At 37.3% G+C, this 18,824-nt stretch overlaps 2 protein-coding genes across 2 annotated transcripts in view; one reads left to right on the top strand and one right to left on the bottom strand.

Moving 5' to 3' along the window:
• The window catches only part of Znf804b (zinc finger protein 804B), a 535,053-nt gene that overhangs the window by 482,915 nt on the left and 33,314 nt on the right, over nt 1-18,824 (bottom strand). The window lies entirely within an intron of this gene.
• On the top strand, nt 15,812-17,359 carry LOC102019307 (chromosome unknown open reading frame, human C7orf62). Its single transcript, XM_005387981.1, has 2 exons — nt 15,812-15,859; nt 16,399-17,359. Exon 2 carries the CDS (start codon nt 16,505-16,507, stop codon nt 17,255-17,257), a length of 753 nt encoding a protein of 250 aa, XP_005388038.1. The 5' UTR covers nt 15,812-15,859; nt 16,399-16,504; the 3' UTR covers nt 17,258-17,359.

The following is an 18,824-nucleotide window of genomic DNA, read 5'->3' as shown; positions in this document are numbered from 1 at the left end:
ATATATTTTATTATGAAATATGATATTTTTATATGAAATATACGACGAAATTTTAAAGAAAACACTAAACATCTTTTGGAATGCATAGCGGTCAATAGTTTTAGGAATGGAAGAGGTCACTTTTCAATTCAAAGGATAGATTATTGGTTAGTTCTCAAGTAGTCAGTTATACTGTGAAATCTACTGAGCAAAGGAAGGCTGTATCACTACTACCTGATTTTATTACTTTGGTAAAAGATACTATATCAGAAGTAGCAAGAGAGATTTCCTGTGTATACAAAACTATGTCCATGAAAGATATTACCATACAATCTAAGATAATAAAATATTTTCAGTTTATATTTCTGACAACCCTAAAGCAAAACTTGATCTATGGGAGTGTCTATGCTAGATTTGTTCACACTTAATATAGGAATATATCATGCTTTAAATTCAGTTGCTGCTAATAACAAAACAAATGTCAATTTTTATCTTTCAAAATAACTTAAAACCTTCTAGATTTGGTGTTCTAATTTTGATAAGTTTCTTAGTTTACCCTATTAATGGTTAGTAATTTCTCTCTGCAATATAGTTTTGACTTTTGTAGATTTGAAGATTCAGAATTTAAATATGAAACTACCCCTAGATATAAACTTCTTTGTCTTTCTGTAGGATATCCTGAAAATATGTGTCAAAAATATAAAATACATGATAATTTTTCCAGATATTTTATATTTAGAATATCTTAATTAAATTATGAAATCAATTAACAAATTATTATTAAAGATATTCATGTAATGTTGCTTATTTTAATGAAACATAGGCAATTTCAAATGACTAATAACAAAAAATTGTTTAATAAAGCTATGCCCATCTATACATTGAAATGTGTACAGCCATTAAGCATAATGCTATTGCTTTATGGTCTCTGCTTCGTTAATACTTTTTGTGCTTTTTATGTACATTTATAGTTTCAATATATGTTTTACTACTTTCATTACCCAATTGTTCATGTTTTATTAATATGAAAAGGCATCTATAACATATTGCCAAGTGGTAAAAGCAAGGTAGAATCCACAGAGACCAGTGCACAAGGACTGTCTGTGTGGGTAACAACATCAGAGATCGTTTAGTTGTACATGCAATTAATTAACTAAACTCATTGCATGTACAACTAAACACCTATATATACACAACTTCAATCCAGAAATACTAGATAATTACTCTGGGTTAGGAGAGTAAGAAAATGTTGTCTTATTGTTTATTTTTGTCATCTAAATTTTCTGTAAGAAATGCATATAAACTATGTCATATAAAATAAGAAAGGAGTGAAATCTGCCAGCAATCCATGGGAGTCATTTCTGAGTGTGGCCCCCTACCACTCGGGTCTGGTCTCGGAAGGGGCACCTTCCATTGCAGAGCAAGCAACCTCACTGCGTACAGAGGACACCTGGGCGCAAGGATTCACTTCAGCTAACTCTGCACAGCCTGCTATCTCTTCACGTTCTCATAAGGGTGAAGGGAAATCAACAATGCCAATAAGAAGTGCTTCTGTATCCTTGAGAGAAATTTCATGCATAGAAAAAGACCACTCATAGGCTTACTTTAGTTTTAAAGCTTCATATTAAATTTCTTAAAGTTGCAAATTCAGTAACTTAATTTACCCTTGTTTCTGGCAGCAATTCATGAATTATTATTGTAATATATTGTAACAGCTCCTTATAGGATCTCCATCTACCAATGACCCACATTTTTAAAATTCTTATCTTTATAAGCCATTGTTTCAAAAATTGCCTGTCTGAGAAATCAAATAGATTAGATAGGTAAGGAGATTGACAATGCTAGACTATAAACACATACATAAAATACGAAATGTTCCAAGACTATAAAAACACTTGGTAAGATTTCAACTTAAAATAACAGACCTAAATCAATTACTGTTTCACATTTGAAAATGGAGTCTACCCTGTTATTTAGCAAGGTAGATTTTCTTACATATTAGAAACCCTTAAAATACCAGGTATGCACAGATTTCTCCTTAATACAAAAATATCACAGCCAAATGTTGTTATTTAAACATTTCTACTGTAAATTGTGTAGTTCCTAGGGGCAAAACACATTTGCTTGAGAAGGAAATAGTGTCACATCACTTCTGAGACTGCCTTCTTAGGCAGTGAAAGTTGTACCATAGAGGATTTCAACCAAACAGGTGACTGGATTGCCAGTCCCACTAAGAGCCACCTTGAGCTCCATCCATGCTATAAAAGAATCCTCCTGACAAGGAAGTGTAGAACACTCAACTCTATGAGTGTGTGGCGGTGTTTCAGCTTTATGCATAGCCTCACCTAATTAACTTAACTTTTATCTGCCAACCGCTTAATTAGACAGGCACAGCATATCAAATCAGTGCTTCATTCAATTCTGAGTCCTTTGTAGATCCTTCCTGTCCATTAGGACCACAATTCACACACATGTGCACACAACTCATTTATATACGTACACAAAAAACATTATTTGACTGAATTTTGGGTGTCTTTCACAAGTTATAGTAACAATGTCGAAAGCCTTTCTACTGGCAAATATTCATGCAGCTACACATATTCTGAAGATACAACATGAGAGTGAGAATACAAGGAGACCTCACTGCCTCCCTTGCTATCCTTCCCACCACCCCCAGCAGCTGATAACATAACGTGGTACTAATAAATCTGAGAGATAAGCTCGCCTACCACCTGCCTTCCTCCCTCCCTCCTTCCGTTCCTTCCTTCCTTCTTCACCCTTCTCTCTTTCTGTCCCTGCCCCTCCTCCTTCCCTTTGCCCTCCCTCTCCTTTTCCCTCTCCCTCTCCCTGCCCCCACTTAGGGCAGGCTTCACTGCTCCTCCTGTTGATGTTACATAGGGTTAACAGGCTGAGTCACCATGCTGGCTTCATCTTCTACCTGCCTGAGCAACACAGACCTAATGCCAGAGAGAGCAGCAGCTTGCTTGATAGAGCCTTTTTTATACCTCAAGTTGTAGGAGCTTCCCGCTGACTAGACAATTTAAAAGTGAAGGAGAAAAACTGCTGCTTTTCATTTAGAACACCTTGATTGTACCTTCCTGGGTAGAAAGGTAAAATAGGCTTAATTGTACAGAAGGGTTTATTTTTGAAATAGTTATTACTGCCTCTTTATTGGGAAATCTAAAAGGCAGTCTCTAACCTCACTAGAGATATAGCCTGAGACCCTTCAGATTGCATAGCTCTCACCACTACAGAAGAGCTGCAGTTTATCTGTACCATGAATAAAGACACTGAGATCCAGCACCAGTATTATCATCTGCCTACCCAGAAAAAATAAAAATATATATAAGATAAATAGATACTGGCTCCAGACACTGAGTGTATTTCCCAGATACCGCCACTGCAACACTTCCTCTGCTGCGAGGTTATAAAGTATTCAGAGGGATTGTTTTTTCACTCTAGTAACACAAGCCAGTCAAGATTTAATCCAGCATCTCTACCGGCAATGCTGAATTTTATTTCAGTCTCCTTCCAACATACCAACACCGAATTCTTCCTTTTAAATTTATTTTTCATAACATAAATTTCTTTTTGTTCCTCTAATTACTCATCTTTAGCTTTCATCATAGAAAACTGCTTAACTACAAAATACAGTAAAATTATTCCACTTAAAATAAATGAGTGTAGGGGCTGGGGATTTAGCTCAGCGGCAAAAGCGCCTGCCTGGCAAGCACAAGGTCGTGAGTTCGGTTCCCGGTACCGGAGAAAAACCAAAAAAAAAAAAAAAAACAAAAAACAAATAAAATAAATGAGTGTGTCAAAATAGAGACTAGCAATCATAGCCACACAGTAATGTTCTCCAAGTTCACAGAGCATGGCTTTGCTTTAGTCTTCCCTGAAAATATTTTACTTTTCCTGAAGATGAGCTTTTCAAAAATATAAGTTAAATGTGTAAAACTTGCTTCAGCCAAAAGGAATTGATTCTTTAAGTAACCAAATAAAGAGGCTTTTGAAAACAGAGGAAATATGTACTGGGCCAGAGACATCTACTTGGAATGCAATATAAAAAAAAAAATGTGATCAAGAACAATTTCCTTTTTTATGAGGCATAGGACTTAAAGAGAATGACCTTAGAGAAATGTAAAACTAGCCTGAGTCTCAAACAGATCACAAGGAGCAAATGTCCAGAATCTGAGGATTGTGAATAAGCACAGCTCACACAACTGGCTTCAACCCTACAAACTTGGGAAGTGTCACCACCCATAAGCCTGGGAGTTCAAAACTGACCTTCAGTGTGTTTGAGCTAAAGCTTAAAACTTTTACTATAGTAAAAGCTGTAGTAAGAGAAAAGCACTAGCTAGGTATAATCACAGCAAGAAAGGGGTGGGATGAGAGAAAGATAGATTCCAGATATAAGTACCTAACAGCATAACAGAAATAGATTTTGAGAAGCAGATGAGAGATAATGATCCATCAAGCCAGAGTACTACTTTATTTTATGAAAAAGTTCCATAAAACTGCCTGGTATGAAAGTTGTCTCTTATTTTCAGCTCTGTTTATAATAAAAACTAAGTTACCTTTCAGTCAAACCCTCACCAAAAGTATGCCCTTTCTCAAAGTCAAACTATCCTTCAAATAAATTAGAATAATAAATTTAATCACAGCAAGGGCAATCAATATTTAATTTGTTTGGGTGAATGACCTGACAATTTTAAGCAGTAGGTTATCTGAATAATTTTAATATTTCACTGACCCTAATGCTTAATTCATTTTGAGAATTTTGCCTTTTTGGTTATGCTTTTATCTACTTCTAATGATGAATAGTTGTATTTCTCTGGTTATACCATAACTGAAGAGCAGAATATAGCCAATTGAAAAGTAAACAAGTATATAAAGTGTTCTCATAGATATCATAATTATTTCTATTAACTAAATCATGGGGTTATGAGTTGCCTTGGTTACTTTCTCATCACTGGGACAAAATACCCAACACCCTCAAGTTACAGGAGGAGTGGTTTATTTCACCTTACAGTGTATAGAGGGTTCAGTCCATGTTTAGCTGGCTCCAAGGCAGGGGCATGGCAGAGGGCCCTGATGGAGGAGACAGAGTTTGTGGCATGGCAGAAAGAAAACAGCAGTCTTCCTCCTTCTTTTTTCTTATTCCATCTACTTTCTAATTCTAATGGTTGGTGCCACCCATAGCCATGGTAGCTCTTCCATAAATCCATCACCCATACCCAAAACTAAGCCAAATCAGTGGACTAATCCAGTGATGAGTATCACACACCCATGATCCAGCCACCTTCCAAATCCCCACCTACAAGCACATGAGGCTATGGGGGACTAGGCTGTAACAGGAGATAAGACCTTTAGTTAGCTCAGCCACTATCCTACAGAATGTGGTAGACTCCAAGGTTAAAGGAAGTACAAAGTGATTATCCATCTTTTAGCACACAGAGGAACACAGGGCCCAACATAGTGTTGCCTAGGAACTCTCCCGGAAGAGGTATCCACATTGAAGTGTTTTCCATGAAGCCAACGGTGGCACATATACAGCTGGTAAGATCCTGTTATTGAGACAAAGAACAAGAGTGTCAGATGCACCACGGACCAGATAGATATTCATGAACCCTTGACATATGCCACACTAAAAGATGATATTGACAGCAGAGGCCCCTGCTTCCCGTATGGGGTCACCAGAGACTGCTGGCATGCTCTCCCCGAGTGAAGCAGTCACTGCACCAACCCTGTCCACTTTATCACACTTAGACTTTCACTACAAAAACGACTGTAACTTACTCACATGCCTTACTACAATGAGATGCAGCACCCCATGTCTACAACTGCTAATAACATTAGGTACAGTTTCTGAATATAGAGTTGTCCTGAATTACACTGAACAAAAGGGCTATAAATGTGGTGCAGGCTGGAATCACTGCATGATAATGAAGTTTGGGAGTAAACTTTTAAAAAGTTGTTTCAGTATCTAGGACACAGCTAATCTTTAAAGTATTTCATTGTTTTTACTATTTTGTTGCTCTAGTTACACAAAATAAATTGACATGGATACTCAGATTTTTATTAATGCTTGTCTCATTTGAAAAGAAACACTTTTCAGAGTTTTTATTCTAACCTAAATTATAATTGTATACTGTATAACTGCATATGTATAATTGTATTTTTAGAGGGTACTTCTGAAGGTATGATTTCTGCTGTCTTTCTCCAATATCCTGAATGTAATTATGAGACTAATTACCATTAAGTATAGAGCCCTCATGTATTACTTCTCTGCTTAAAATAGTTAATGCTTCTCTACTGAACATTAAGAAGTTACAATTCCTATAGCTGATTTTTCAATAGCTCTGGCACCACTTTAGTTACTGAAATATCTCTCATATATCCTGAAAAGCACTCTAGTGAGAGATATCATTCCATTCTCTCAGTATTTTGTGAATATGCTTTTGTCAACTTTGCTGTAAGTTAAGCAATTTGAGGCAATCACATCACATAGCCTCTAGGAATGTGCAATGTTGGTGGTTCTGAGTTATCCTCTAAATCTAAACTTACTGAACTGTCTCCATGCAACAATCGATCATGGTCAAGCCAAAAGCAATGACCAAAATGATATTCATTCATTATGTATTTTAGCATAATAGATGCAGTGGTTGCAAACCTATGTTATCACTGAGCACTCTAAAAGTTTCGCCACCACTGGATTATGTGTACCAGAACAGAAAGTTGTACTGAAGTTGTGAATTTATTCCAGTCTTAATTGTCTTTGTATGTGTAAAGCAATTTTACCATTACTCAATTATTTTAGGTAATGAAAAATTAAGCTTTATTGTGCTTGTGGCACCTGACCTAATGGATAACAAGTATGTTAGTAACTTACATCTCCTTAGAGCTCTTCTGTCTGCCACAGAAGCAGAAAACAAAAATTTTAAATGAAATAAATCAGACACACAACCCTAACTACAGCATGATCTCTCTTATATGAGAAACCTAACGCATAAATGAAGAGAAAAATAAAAGGTAGATGACAGGAAATAGGGAGACAAATCTTTTGAAAAAAAGGAAGGGACTAAGAGAAGGGTGGACATGTTAAACATCAGAGGTGCAAGGGAGGAAAATAGAATTGATATGTGTTATGTCCACATACGGGCTCCCCCTAAGGAATGCAGTCATCATGTACATGCAGTCATCATGTACATGCAGTCATCATGTACATGCAGTCATCATGTACATGCAGACATGTACCAGGAAAAACAAGACCCTGAATAGAAAAAAGGAAGAAAAAACAAACATGAGATACAGTTTAGGGTTATTCGTAGTCTCCAAAAGCTCTGGATAGAAGAGAGGATCTTAAAATATTTTCAAAGCATATAGTACAGCATTCTGTTTTCACATTTCACTTTCCCAGCTCGACAGTATGGCAGTTTAAACAGACACATGTGCACACACACACACACACACATGCACACAGCATGCTAGCTTTTAATAGAGAAAAACCTAGGATCACAGTAGCATAATCGCCCTATAATCTTCTTCCTCTGCAATTTGCTATCAGAGTGCTTTCATTCTTTGTACCGCCAACTGTTTGAAGCAGTGGTCTCCTCTCTGATCATCTATTCTACATTGACTCACTTAAAAATTGCACCTAGGATTCAGTAACTACTTTATTGAACCATTTTTCTTAAGTTCTCCAGAAAACTTGAAATTGCCAAGGTCAATTCACTCCTTAAGCCTGTTGACCCCTTTAGAATTTACCACAACCGCCCACTTCGAAACCTCTTTTCTACATTGATTTTCATGACCCTTCTCCACCTCACTCTGTTCTACTGTTGCCTGTGTTACTGCCTCTTATTTATTCACTCTCTAAAATTAGGTGTGCCACTCGTTCACCACCCACCTCCCCTCGCTATCTCATAACCGTATCGGTTCCCATGGTTTTTCTTCCCTTGGTACCTATGACTACCATATTTGCATCACCAGATTTTCAGTTGCATTTATACCTGGATGTCTCCATGGCAACTCCAACATAATTTATACGAACTACTTTTCTTCCAAAATCTGGGCTTTCTCCTATATTTTCTATTTTCCTCTATTCTCTATCTCTATTTTCTAAAAAATCTTATCTTTCCTAGTGATTGACATTTAAACCCACACAGCCCTTTCTAAATCCTTGCATACCTTGCACCCACATCCAGATGATTAAATTTGTGTACCTAGTGATGGCCACATATCTTCTGTCTTTGCCAAGGCCTCAGTTCAGACTTGAACTGTTCAACTGGACTAAATCCTTTAAAGACTGATTTTCTCTCAGTAGTATGAAAAGTTTCATGGACTGAGATCCTTGGACCGTTTCTTGACAACTACTTTATCTTCCATCTCTGGGGGATCCTATCTTGCTTCTTGGTCAGTAGGCTCAGGCTTTCCTGAGTGATGTTCCCCTAATTTACCTTGGTCCACAAACCATCAATTTATACGTTATATCCATTAGAAGGCTCTCAAGCTAGTCTATCCCAGAATCACAAATGGTACAACCCATGTATCACCTTTCACAAAACAAGTGCAAAGGCCCGTGGGTTTTTAACACTTTTTTGTGAACAGATTATGAACATTTAGAAAATGTGGAAAATGAGAAACAAATATCACTACCAAGTTCTACCAATATTAACATTTGGCTAGATTTCCTTCTACTCTAGTTTCTGTGCTCTTTAAAAAAATTGGGGCTGCGTGCTATATGTTTTTATACATGGTTTGATTTAGAGAATAACTATTTTTTCTATGCCTTTAAAATAGTCTTCAAAACTAAATTGAGGAACATTAGAATATTTTGTAATTAATATATCTACTCATTTTTCAAAGTTCTCTTATGATTTCTATAATAAGCATCTGTGCCACTTAATCTTGTTCAATTTGACTGTATTAAAAACCAGGAGTGTGACTGGATTACCATGGAAATGACTTTCTCAATTGATTGGTGGAGCCTGCTTGGTGGAAGTGAATCATGGTGGCATGACCTTAGAGAGTATGTTTGGTCCCTGGTCCCTTCCTCCGGAGCTCTTCTCCTCCTGTTTAACAGATGCCATGAGTTAAAGAGCTTTCCCCTGTCATGCCCTTCTGCCATGATCTTTCTGCCACACAGCCAGCCAACCATGGACTGACACCTCTGAAATGAGGAACCAAATTAAACCTCTCTCAATTAACTTGTGGGTATTAGGCCTCTGTCCTGGCAACAGAAGCCGGCTAATACACTATCTTCACATTGCAGTGTTTGTCAGTAATTTTATTTTTTATCATAGGTACCTAGAAGAGGCATTACTTATCAAAGAGTAGAAAGATTTTTAAGCTCGTGATTCACACTATCAAATTACTTTCCAAAACAGCTGAATCGATTTACTCTTTTAACTGCAGAGGATAAAGGACTTACTTGCAAACTGCAAAATTCTTTAAGGGCTCCGGGTAGTTCTAGTACAGTGACACCTTAATTGTCAAACGGCCGCAAGCTTGAACTTTGCAAAGAGCAAAGTTCGAAAAGATCTGCTCCGTGTTCATAACTTTGCTCAACAACTGAGCTGAAATACGACTTGAAAAAACCTGAATGGGCGACAGTGAATCACATGTTGTGTCCCGCTGCAACAAAGGGGTGATGCTTCAGTCTAAGGGCCACTCTTGCCCAGACAAATTTTTAGTAACAAAAGTTGAAAAAAGACCAAGGAAAAAAAGACCCAAGAAAGTGTACTGCCAGCAATCTTTATGGAAGGAAATAACATTTCTCCTCCTCCTCCATTTTTTCTCTGTCCTTCAGTATGCCAGGACCTCCAAGTCAAGGTAAGTACTGCTACAGACTTTTCAAATTCCATTTACTGTAGTGTTTTTTATATTTACTGTACTGTATTTATTGTGTTTGGATGTTTTAGCGGGTATTTCCACAGCCTAAGGTTGTTAACTTTGTGTTAAAATCCTGGAAAAATGAATTTGTAAGTGTAAGTTTCAGGGCCTCAGAGTCAGTTCTTTGGTTTTCCATTATTTCTTATGGGAAAAATATGTACAGTTCTTGAACTGTTTGGTGTTTGAACACGAATTTGGTACAAAGTGAATTTGACAACCACAGTGTCACTGCTCCTTCCCATCTCCAACTTCTGTCTCTTCACAGGCAGCTTCTTAAAACCACAGTTGTGTTTACAGGTACTCAGAAAACTCCTGTGATTTCTCTACTACCCACAGAAACTACCCACAGTCCTCCACACATTGCTTGTAACTTGCTTCGTTCCTCTTCTCCACTCAGTGGTCTGCACCAGCAGTTCTGTTCCTGGCTACACTTACAATCACCTGAAGAAGTCTTAACAAATATATGGCTTAAGGGACCCTGCTAGGCTAATTATGTCAGACTAGAAATTGGCTTTGTAAAAAGCTCTCCATCAGTGGATCCTAATAACCAGGAGTGGCTTCCTCTTCCTTAAAGTGAAATAAGTAGAAAGAATGGAAGAATATCAAAAATACAAACTCATGGGCTGTATTGGACAAATTTGTGTCACTGTTAACAAGTTACCTGACACCTTCAGCTTTGTAATAGGGAAGGTTTACTTTGGCTCACGATTTTCGAAGTTTCAGTTCACTATTGGTTGGTCACCTGCTCTCGGGCTGTAGCATTGAGGTATATGGTAGAGCAAGCTGCACACTTCAGGGCAGGCAGGAAGTAGAAAGGAAGAGGAGGAGGCAGGGGTACCAGTATCCCCTTGATCAGCACAGCCCCAGAGAGTAGAAGCTCTCAGTAGCCCCCATCATTTGCACCACATTCCAATAACACCCTGGGAAAGGAACCAATCCTTTTACATGTGAGTGCTTGAAGGGATATTCCAGACCCAAAGTAGACCACAGACATCACTTTAAAAGCAACTACTTTAGACACCTTAGCACTAGCCACCAGGAACCTGCAACTGGATAAGCCCAAGGGTCCTATGGGTAACAGACAACTGCCGCTGTAGTAAGAACAGACTATTGCCGTTTTCTTAATTAGTGCCAAGTTTCCCAGCTCTGTAACTTAAGCCTTCGGCTCTACATGCTTCAGGCTTACAATTATACTTGAATCACAAGTATAATCTATCCTGATCTCCGTCCTCCTTACACAAATCACTTCTATTTTGTGATGCCTAACTTAAATACTCATCCTTCCAGCAATGTGTACTTTTTCCAGGACTTTGTACATTCAGGGTTCACTTTTGATATCTTTACTATGATATTTCTCTTCAGTTCTGTAGTGAACGTAGTTGTGTAGACATGCTTATGGTAAAGGGCATTGTTAACAAAATAATCAAGCTTTCTTTTGTGATAAATTTTCCAGTGTGTAGTGAAGCACTAACTGATCTTGATCTGATATGTTCTGTTAAACAGGTATATTTTGTCTACTTATTAATTGTTATCCATTTACTTAGAGCACCAGTTCCCTTAGGCTGATCATTTAGATACACTGCATCACACATGAAGCACAAGGAAGTCACTTAGTGTTGAATCTCTGGTAATATATGAGCACATGTGAAAGGTTAAAGCACATCTGGTGCCCCAGGTGCCCTCAAGTTCAGTAACACACAACTTCACAGTTTAAGGAAGAAACTCAAGAACATTGACAAAGCCACTCCCCAATCCTGTCCCTTGAAAGGTAAACTCAAACAAAAACTTCTATTAATAGTCCCAAGAAAAACTAATTGCCCTTTCTACCTCAATGTTTCCTTTTTTAAATTTTTGAGTATATTCATTGTGGGGTCTTGGTACCTACAGCATCCAGATCCTTTGTATTTGCCTTGCCTCTCCTTCATGAAGTAGTGAACACGATTAGCATGGACTTTATTTTCTTCCCTGACCTTCTTCCGGAACATCTCAAATTCATGACCAGTTTATTGCCCCCAGTGACTCTGAGCTTCTGTAATAAGGGCCTGGAATTGCTCATGCACATGTTTTTATACTGCCTATGTTACGTGGCACAGCAAAACAGTCAATAAATTTGAGCTAAATGAGTAGTTAATGATAGTAGATAGATTTCTGTTGAATCACAAGTATAATGCTGTAGATTTCCTTTAAATGTATTTTATCCAAGCTCTAAGTATCTTCCATTTCCACGAGAATTATCATGCCACAGACAGAAAACAAACAGCCATGTGCTCATGGATAGGGAAGAGAATCATATACCTATTTTTTGATTGTAGGTACGCAAAATAGAGAAATAGAGAAGAGCAACTGTGTGCAAAGCACATAACTACTCCGTTTGTTAGTTACCTCATCTATAAATTGTGAGCAAATTCTTGTCTACCTCACAGAGTTGCTGTGAAGATTAAATTAGTTCATGTAAAAGTATCTAGTGTATGCTTCATATAAATATTCTTTAGGTGCTATCTAATAATTTTAACCCTTCTGATTTACAAAGACAAAAGGACACTTGGAGTTTGTTCATTCATAAGCATTCAGTTCTGGAGAACAAAACCAGAATATAAAGTACAGAGGGAAAGTAAGATGCACTGTTTGAAGTGAGCCACATGTATATGCTATGCATGAGTGTAAAATAAGCTGATTAACAAAGTAGCTTAGTAGAATAATTGAAATAGGATTAGCATCATAGGCTCCTATTCAGGTTCTTGTTAGTAGTTTTGTTTTTTTTTTTTTTTGTTTTTGTTTTTGTTTTTCTTCGGTACCGGGAACTGAACTCACGACCTTGCGCTTGCCAGGCAGGCGCTTTTGCCGCTGAGCTAAATCCCCAGCCCCTTCTTGTTAGTAGTTTGAACCTGAGCTTGGACAGCTACGCTGAGTGAGGCATTCATGGAAAAACATGAATGTCTCTTTATCCAAATCAATTGATAGAAGAATTCTGTTTGAGTCATGATCTGAGGGTTGATAAATGGCCCTTAATAGTTGGAACACAAGGTCTGTGACATCTGAATTTCTGTTGACACTAGAGTGTACAATTTTAATTATACATGTCAATTAATCAAAAACTGTCCAAAATGATCATGTTTCTGTCCTTATCACATCAAAATGTTACTCTTGACATTTCACTGTGATTGATGAAAGGCGAGAAAACAAGGAAAGTGTCCTTTAAGCTTCTCAGATAGCCATGTGACAATGAAACTCAAATTTGGAGGAAGCAACCCAATATTAAGAAACACATTGAGAGATGGAAAACTGTGCTTGAAAAATAGAATAAAGATGTAGGACAAACTAACTATGGTGGTAAGAACTATTGTCTCTGAGTGTATTCGACTGAACCACACCAAACTGTCACAACCACACCATTTTTAATTTCTTGAAATGGCAATTCATGCTTGTCAGACTAACAGAAATTAGGCTTTGTTAAAAGATTACAGTTCTTTTGAAAAAACACTGGCTTAGTTGATATTTTACATAATTTATGTATTTATAATGATGAAATATCATTGTTTTTATTGGAAGAATAAGGAAACAATATCTATGAAAGAAAAGGAAAATGGAAAGCGAACATGGAAAAATCACCATTTCCTCCTCTTAACAGGAAGAAAAACTTAGAAAGACACATGAAATCACCAAGGAGAAGCTAGAGAGGAGGCACTGATCAGAGAAAGATGCTATGATTTAGAAGGGATGAAATGTCAAGGTTGTAATGCAAGTGGAAACAGACATCTTTAAAAAGTAATTCGGAAGAAGCAACACAAGTTAGCCCCACCTGACAAGACAGAGAGCAAAGACAAGAGAAGAACTCTGAATGTTTCACTTACCCTAAGTGTTAGGGAGCCCAAGAACATGGTGGAAATCTGACAGATGAGTTAAACATCTTGCTCAGAACTCTACTGTGCATTATCCACTCTCATCAGGTCTTTTAAGGAATGTATATAATCAGAATAAATTCAACAGAAATGGAAGCAGGACAGTACATTAAGAAGTTAATCGAGTTTGGAGGGAAACTGTGAAGCAGGTTGTGTCATGAAAATGAAGACTCTCAACTGTATATAAAAGGTTCATTTGAGTTTATGCATACAAAAAGGGCCCCTTGATCATCCTGAAAATACTTCTGACTTTGGTCAAGACCTGTGTTAAGTAATAAACCACTTCACTGTATTTCTCTATATTCTCTTTGGTCTCATCCACCCCTGCAGATTGGAAATCAATGCCACAAATCACCCTGGACCTGGTGGAGGAAAACACTGATACTCCCCTTCTTGGTGTTCTATGGAGGGAGGTAGCAATGAGGACTTGGGTAAAAACAGTATCTTTATCAGAACATGTATTGGGAAGCCCTACAGTTTTATATTCATAGCTGAATTTTTAGGGTGGGGAAATCTACAGAACTACTGAGGGTGGAAGACTCATTATAATCCAAATCCAAATAGAGTTAGGGCTATGAAGGAAGTAATAGAAATCCAAACTCTAAATGCATTCCAATGGGAGTAAAAAGAGTAAGTAACTGAATGGAGCTGGCAGATAAATTTTAGAAAACACGAGAAAGTTGGATATTTGTAAAGAAAATATGTATGATAAGGAGTATAAAAATGTATTCATGGGCTGGGGATGTAGCTCAGTGGCACAGCACCTGCCTGGCAAGCGTGAGGCCCTGAGTTCAACTTCCATTAGCAAAAGAAAGAAGAGATTCACATTTAAAACTTAAAAGGAGAGAGTTACATTTAAGGGAGTGCTGTAAATTAGTGACTGCAGGTATAATTTTAGGACTCTTCTGTACATCAATAGGCTGTATTTTCTCCTTTGTGAGCCCCAACCAACTAATTGTATCTTCCTTGAACCTTTAGATTTAGGAATCCCAATCTATACTTGAGCTCAGCTGGAAAGGTCTGTGGTCAATCAACAGTGCCAACCATGCTTTCTAGAAGTTAGTGCACCATGAAGGGCGACCATCTGTCCTCACAGACAGAATTACAGATGGTACTGAAAGGAAGGGCAAGGCAGTGGAGTTGGAGTTACTTGTATACAAGCACTAAGGATTGCCCTGAGCCAGGTGTAAAAAGAAGCTGGGCTAGACCACAAATACAGATTTGGAAAGAAACTCAAGGAAGTACAGTATCGTAGGAACCAGGGAAAAAGAAAAAGCCATGATGGATGAAGACTGGTATCAACATCATTGTACTCCACAAAGCCACAAGTAGGAGGGTGGGGGCAAGTCCTAGGAAAGGCAAAGACGAGCTTAACCCCTTGGGAAAGACTTTTTTCAGGAAAAGATAAAGTGAATGACAGTGAGGAATCAAAGTTAACTTTTCTGTATCAGAAAATTAAGGAGTTAGTAAATCACCTCTCAGCCTTTGCTTTCTGGGATAATCTATCACTGCATATTATTAAAATAAGATTACTGATTTCATTAACACAAACCTAATGAGAAAAAAGTACTCTAAATTTTAGTTGATTAAATAAGAGTATTTGAATATGTTTCTTGAAAGCAATTGTTTAGAGTTTATGTGAATGTAATGTTGTGCTATTAAATTTTTTTAAAATTAACTTACATTCACATTCAATTAAGTACCTCAAATTCTATTGCACAGCTTCCTTAAATTCAACATTACACCAGTGCAGATACATGTTCTTGTAATAGTCACTGCACACATGCAGCAGAAGAGTTCTACCACAGTACTTATTTATCAAAGTTAAAAAAGATGTCCAGGTCCACCACTGTCTGGCTTCCAAATGCACCTAACAAAAAGCCACTCTGGAAAAGAAAGCTTCAGTTCTACAGTGGGGTGAGATGTTTGTTCAGATACCCTTATGAAATTAAGAAATGGGAGCCCCTGCCCTTTAACAGCCTGGGCATTCCAACTCATTATGCCCCATAGAAGTCAGAACCCAGGGTTACCCCACCAGAGTACTGGCAGCCAAAGCCCTCCTGGAGGTCAAGCTAGCAGGACCCCAGGTACAGAGGACTCAAAGAATGAGAGAAATGAGAAGTTGACCAGGGGTTGGGGGAGGATATTTTTAAGAAGATCAAGTTAAAGTAGTATAATATTTTTATTTAAACCTAACCAAAAAAAAAAAAAAAAAAAAAACAGACATTGATAGGAGAAAAACTCAAAGAATCAAAAAACTTTCTAAAAGAGTTTACTGTTATTTATTATTCAAGTAACACTATCAACTTTTAGTGTACCAAAGGTTAAATAAACTTAGAGTACTCAGATATTTTTAACTATCTAGAAGAGTTCAATCTATAAAGTAAACTGGAATAGTTCTCATAAAGTACTGTTTTATTAAAACTTCACAATAAGATAATCTGTATTCATCATTACGTTACATTTGAAGGGTTTTTCCTAGGATATGTTAGTAATTTCATTGTAAACCTAAAAACAGCCTCTTTTTTTTTAACATTCAATTCAAAGACATTATTTATTGATAATACTGGAAAAGGACTTTTGCTACTCAGTAACATTTTCGTCACATACTCTTCTTTCTCATCAGAATAAAAAGACTTCATCACTCAGGAGCTATCCTGATAATGTAATTATTGTGATACACTATAAGTTGGAATTCTCTGGAAGCATAAAGAAGACTCCACCTGGCCTTCATGGCTCATAACCAGAAGAACAGCAAAAGGCCAGGGGCACTGGAAACTCTTCTGGTGCCACAAGTGCCCCATGGAAATTACTTGCAACTTCTGGAAGAGAAACAGAGACTGAAGCTAAAGAAATTCCACCTTCATAGGACATTTCTAGTGGCCAACATAAAAGGAAACATGGAGAAAAAACAAATTGCTGAATACTATGACCAAGTCTTTCAGTCCATTTTAAAAAATCATCCAGTGGAAGCAGTGACAGGGTTATTGCTCATCTACCCCACCTCTATGCTGCTCATCCTTGAATCCTCCAATGGGACTCTTCAGCAAATTCTTTTAGATTTTCTCAGCCATGAAAGGGAGGAAACCGAATTTTGGATTCAAAAAATCAAAATTGTCGTCATTTCTCATAACATCCCAACAAGGCTCTTCATGCAGTGGCATGTTTCAGCAGTAAGAGTGCCGATTATGTATCTTGATGACATGACCCAATCCCAGTCCCTGAAGGAGATCATCACAGATTTTCTTACCCGGACTCATAAACTGGCACTTCACCTTTTCAAGACCCTTAAAGGGGGTACTAAAGGACTAGATGATAATTTGCACCAAGCTGCACCTGATCTGCTCCCCTCAGAACAAATCATAAAGTATTTATGTAAATCTGAAGAACTCACAGACCCAGAAACTTTCCTAAGCATGTATAACAAACCCATAGATGTCACCTTGGATTCTGAGGTGGTGTGGCCAGCTCCTTCCAAATTCTAGGACTGAGAGAGAAAATGCAGTCTGATCTTTAAGAGAGGTGTGCTAGCTAAATAAAGGAAAACTACCTTTATTTTACCATTACTCCTCTTATTCTTCTTTTAATAAAAGGACACTACAATTTATCCAAAGGTGATATATTCATCTTTATAGAATATGTATCTACTTACTCTGATATTGAGCTCAATACGTTATTTTAAGGCAGATGAGTCTAAAAAAATTACAGTAGGTTTCATCATTTTTCGTGGAACAACTTAACTTTTAAAGACAAGGATAGACGCGAAAGGACAAATGTAACTTAGATTTTCATTTTTTCTGTCAACAGTTTACAAGCAGCCTCTACCATACAGCAGAAGTAGAGAATTCTGGTATAAATTTAGGGGTACAATACAGCATTTGAGTTATTTACAATCTAGGAGGCAAGCATGTATAAAACTAATTACAACATGACATGTGATGTCATATAATGGAATTTAATGAATTAGTATAGTAGGTGAAAGTAGAGAGGGATCTGAAAACACAGAGGAAATGCTAACATTCAGAAAACAAAACCTAACCTTTGAAAATAGCTCCAAAGCTCGTATATTCTGGCCTATATAATCAACAATATTGGGACCAATATAAAGTTAAAGAACACACTAGCTTTTTGAAGTGACTAGCAAATACTGTACATTATTAGATGGAATCACATTCTCTTATGCAACATTATTCATTGAGCACTTCCCTACATGATGGACATATACCAGACACTAGGGATATGGTTGGGTATTCAGAAGACGTATTTCCTGCATACTTTACAAGTGTATTTCTAAATAATTCCATGTAAGATAAACAAATTACTTTCTCAATTCACTTTCTATAAAGTAACTTTGCAGAAAATAAATAATAAATATTTAGTGGATCAGAAAGAACCCTGTTAGCAGGATGAATTTCATTTAGGAACTATTTTCTAAAGTTACCTAGTGAATAAAAGTTTACAAATGAAAAATATCGATATTAATGTATTGGAAATCATGGTGCTCTGTTTTTTCCACTCCAATACACAATCCCACATGTTCTTCTTGCAATACGCCCTTCATCTTACTCCTATTTCATTCTAAATTCCTTCCCTTAAAGTCTGCCTCAATCAACAGAGCACAGGAGAAAGGATTCCACATGATCTCTAAGGTTGACTCATAAAATTGCTATGAATGTGGTTCTGCTTCATCTGAACAATCTAAGCAGTTTCCAGGTGACACTCCAGGTCCCAGCCAACTGCCACTATCACAGACCCAGGTGATTCTGGACTCTGGACTTCCATTTAACCCTGGATTTCAAGTCAAGCTCAACGGGCACTGTGTGAGGTACATATGAGCTTTTTCCACTGAATCCTGTTGAAATTCTTGATCTCTGAACAACCTAAGTGACATCTTGCTTTAAGTCATTATGTTTTGGGTGGGGGATTATGCAGCAGCCTGGACTAATGTTCTACATGTATGTAAAGTATTTTTATCATTTATTATTCATTCCACTCATTTACATATCTAATACCCACTGGGTAGATGCTATGGCAGGCAGAAACACCAAAAGA

The sequence above is a fragment of the Chinchilla lanigera genome, unplaced genomic scaffold, assembly GCF_000276665.1.
Source record: "Chinchilla lanigera isolate Chin_1 unplaced genomic scaffold, ChiLan1.0 scaffold00031, whole genome shotgun sequence".
Classification (NCBI taxonomy): Eukaryota; Metazoa; Chordata; class Mammalia; order Rodentia; family Chinchillidae; genus Chinchilla; species Chinchilla lanigera.
This window is presented reverse-complemented; position numbering and strand designations above follow the sequence as displayed.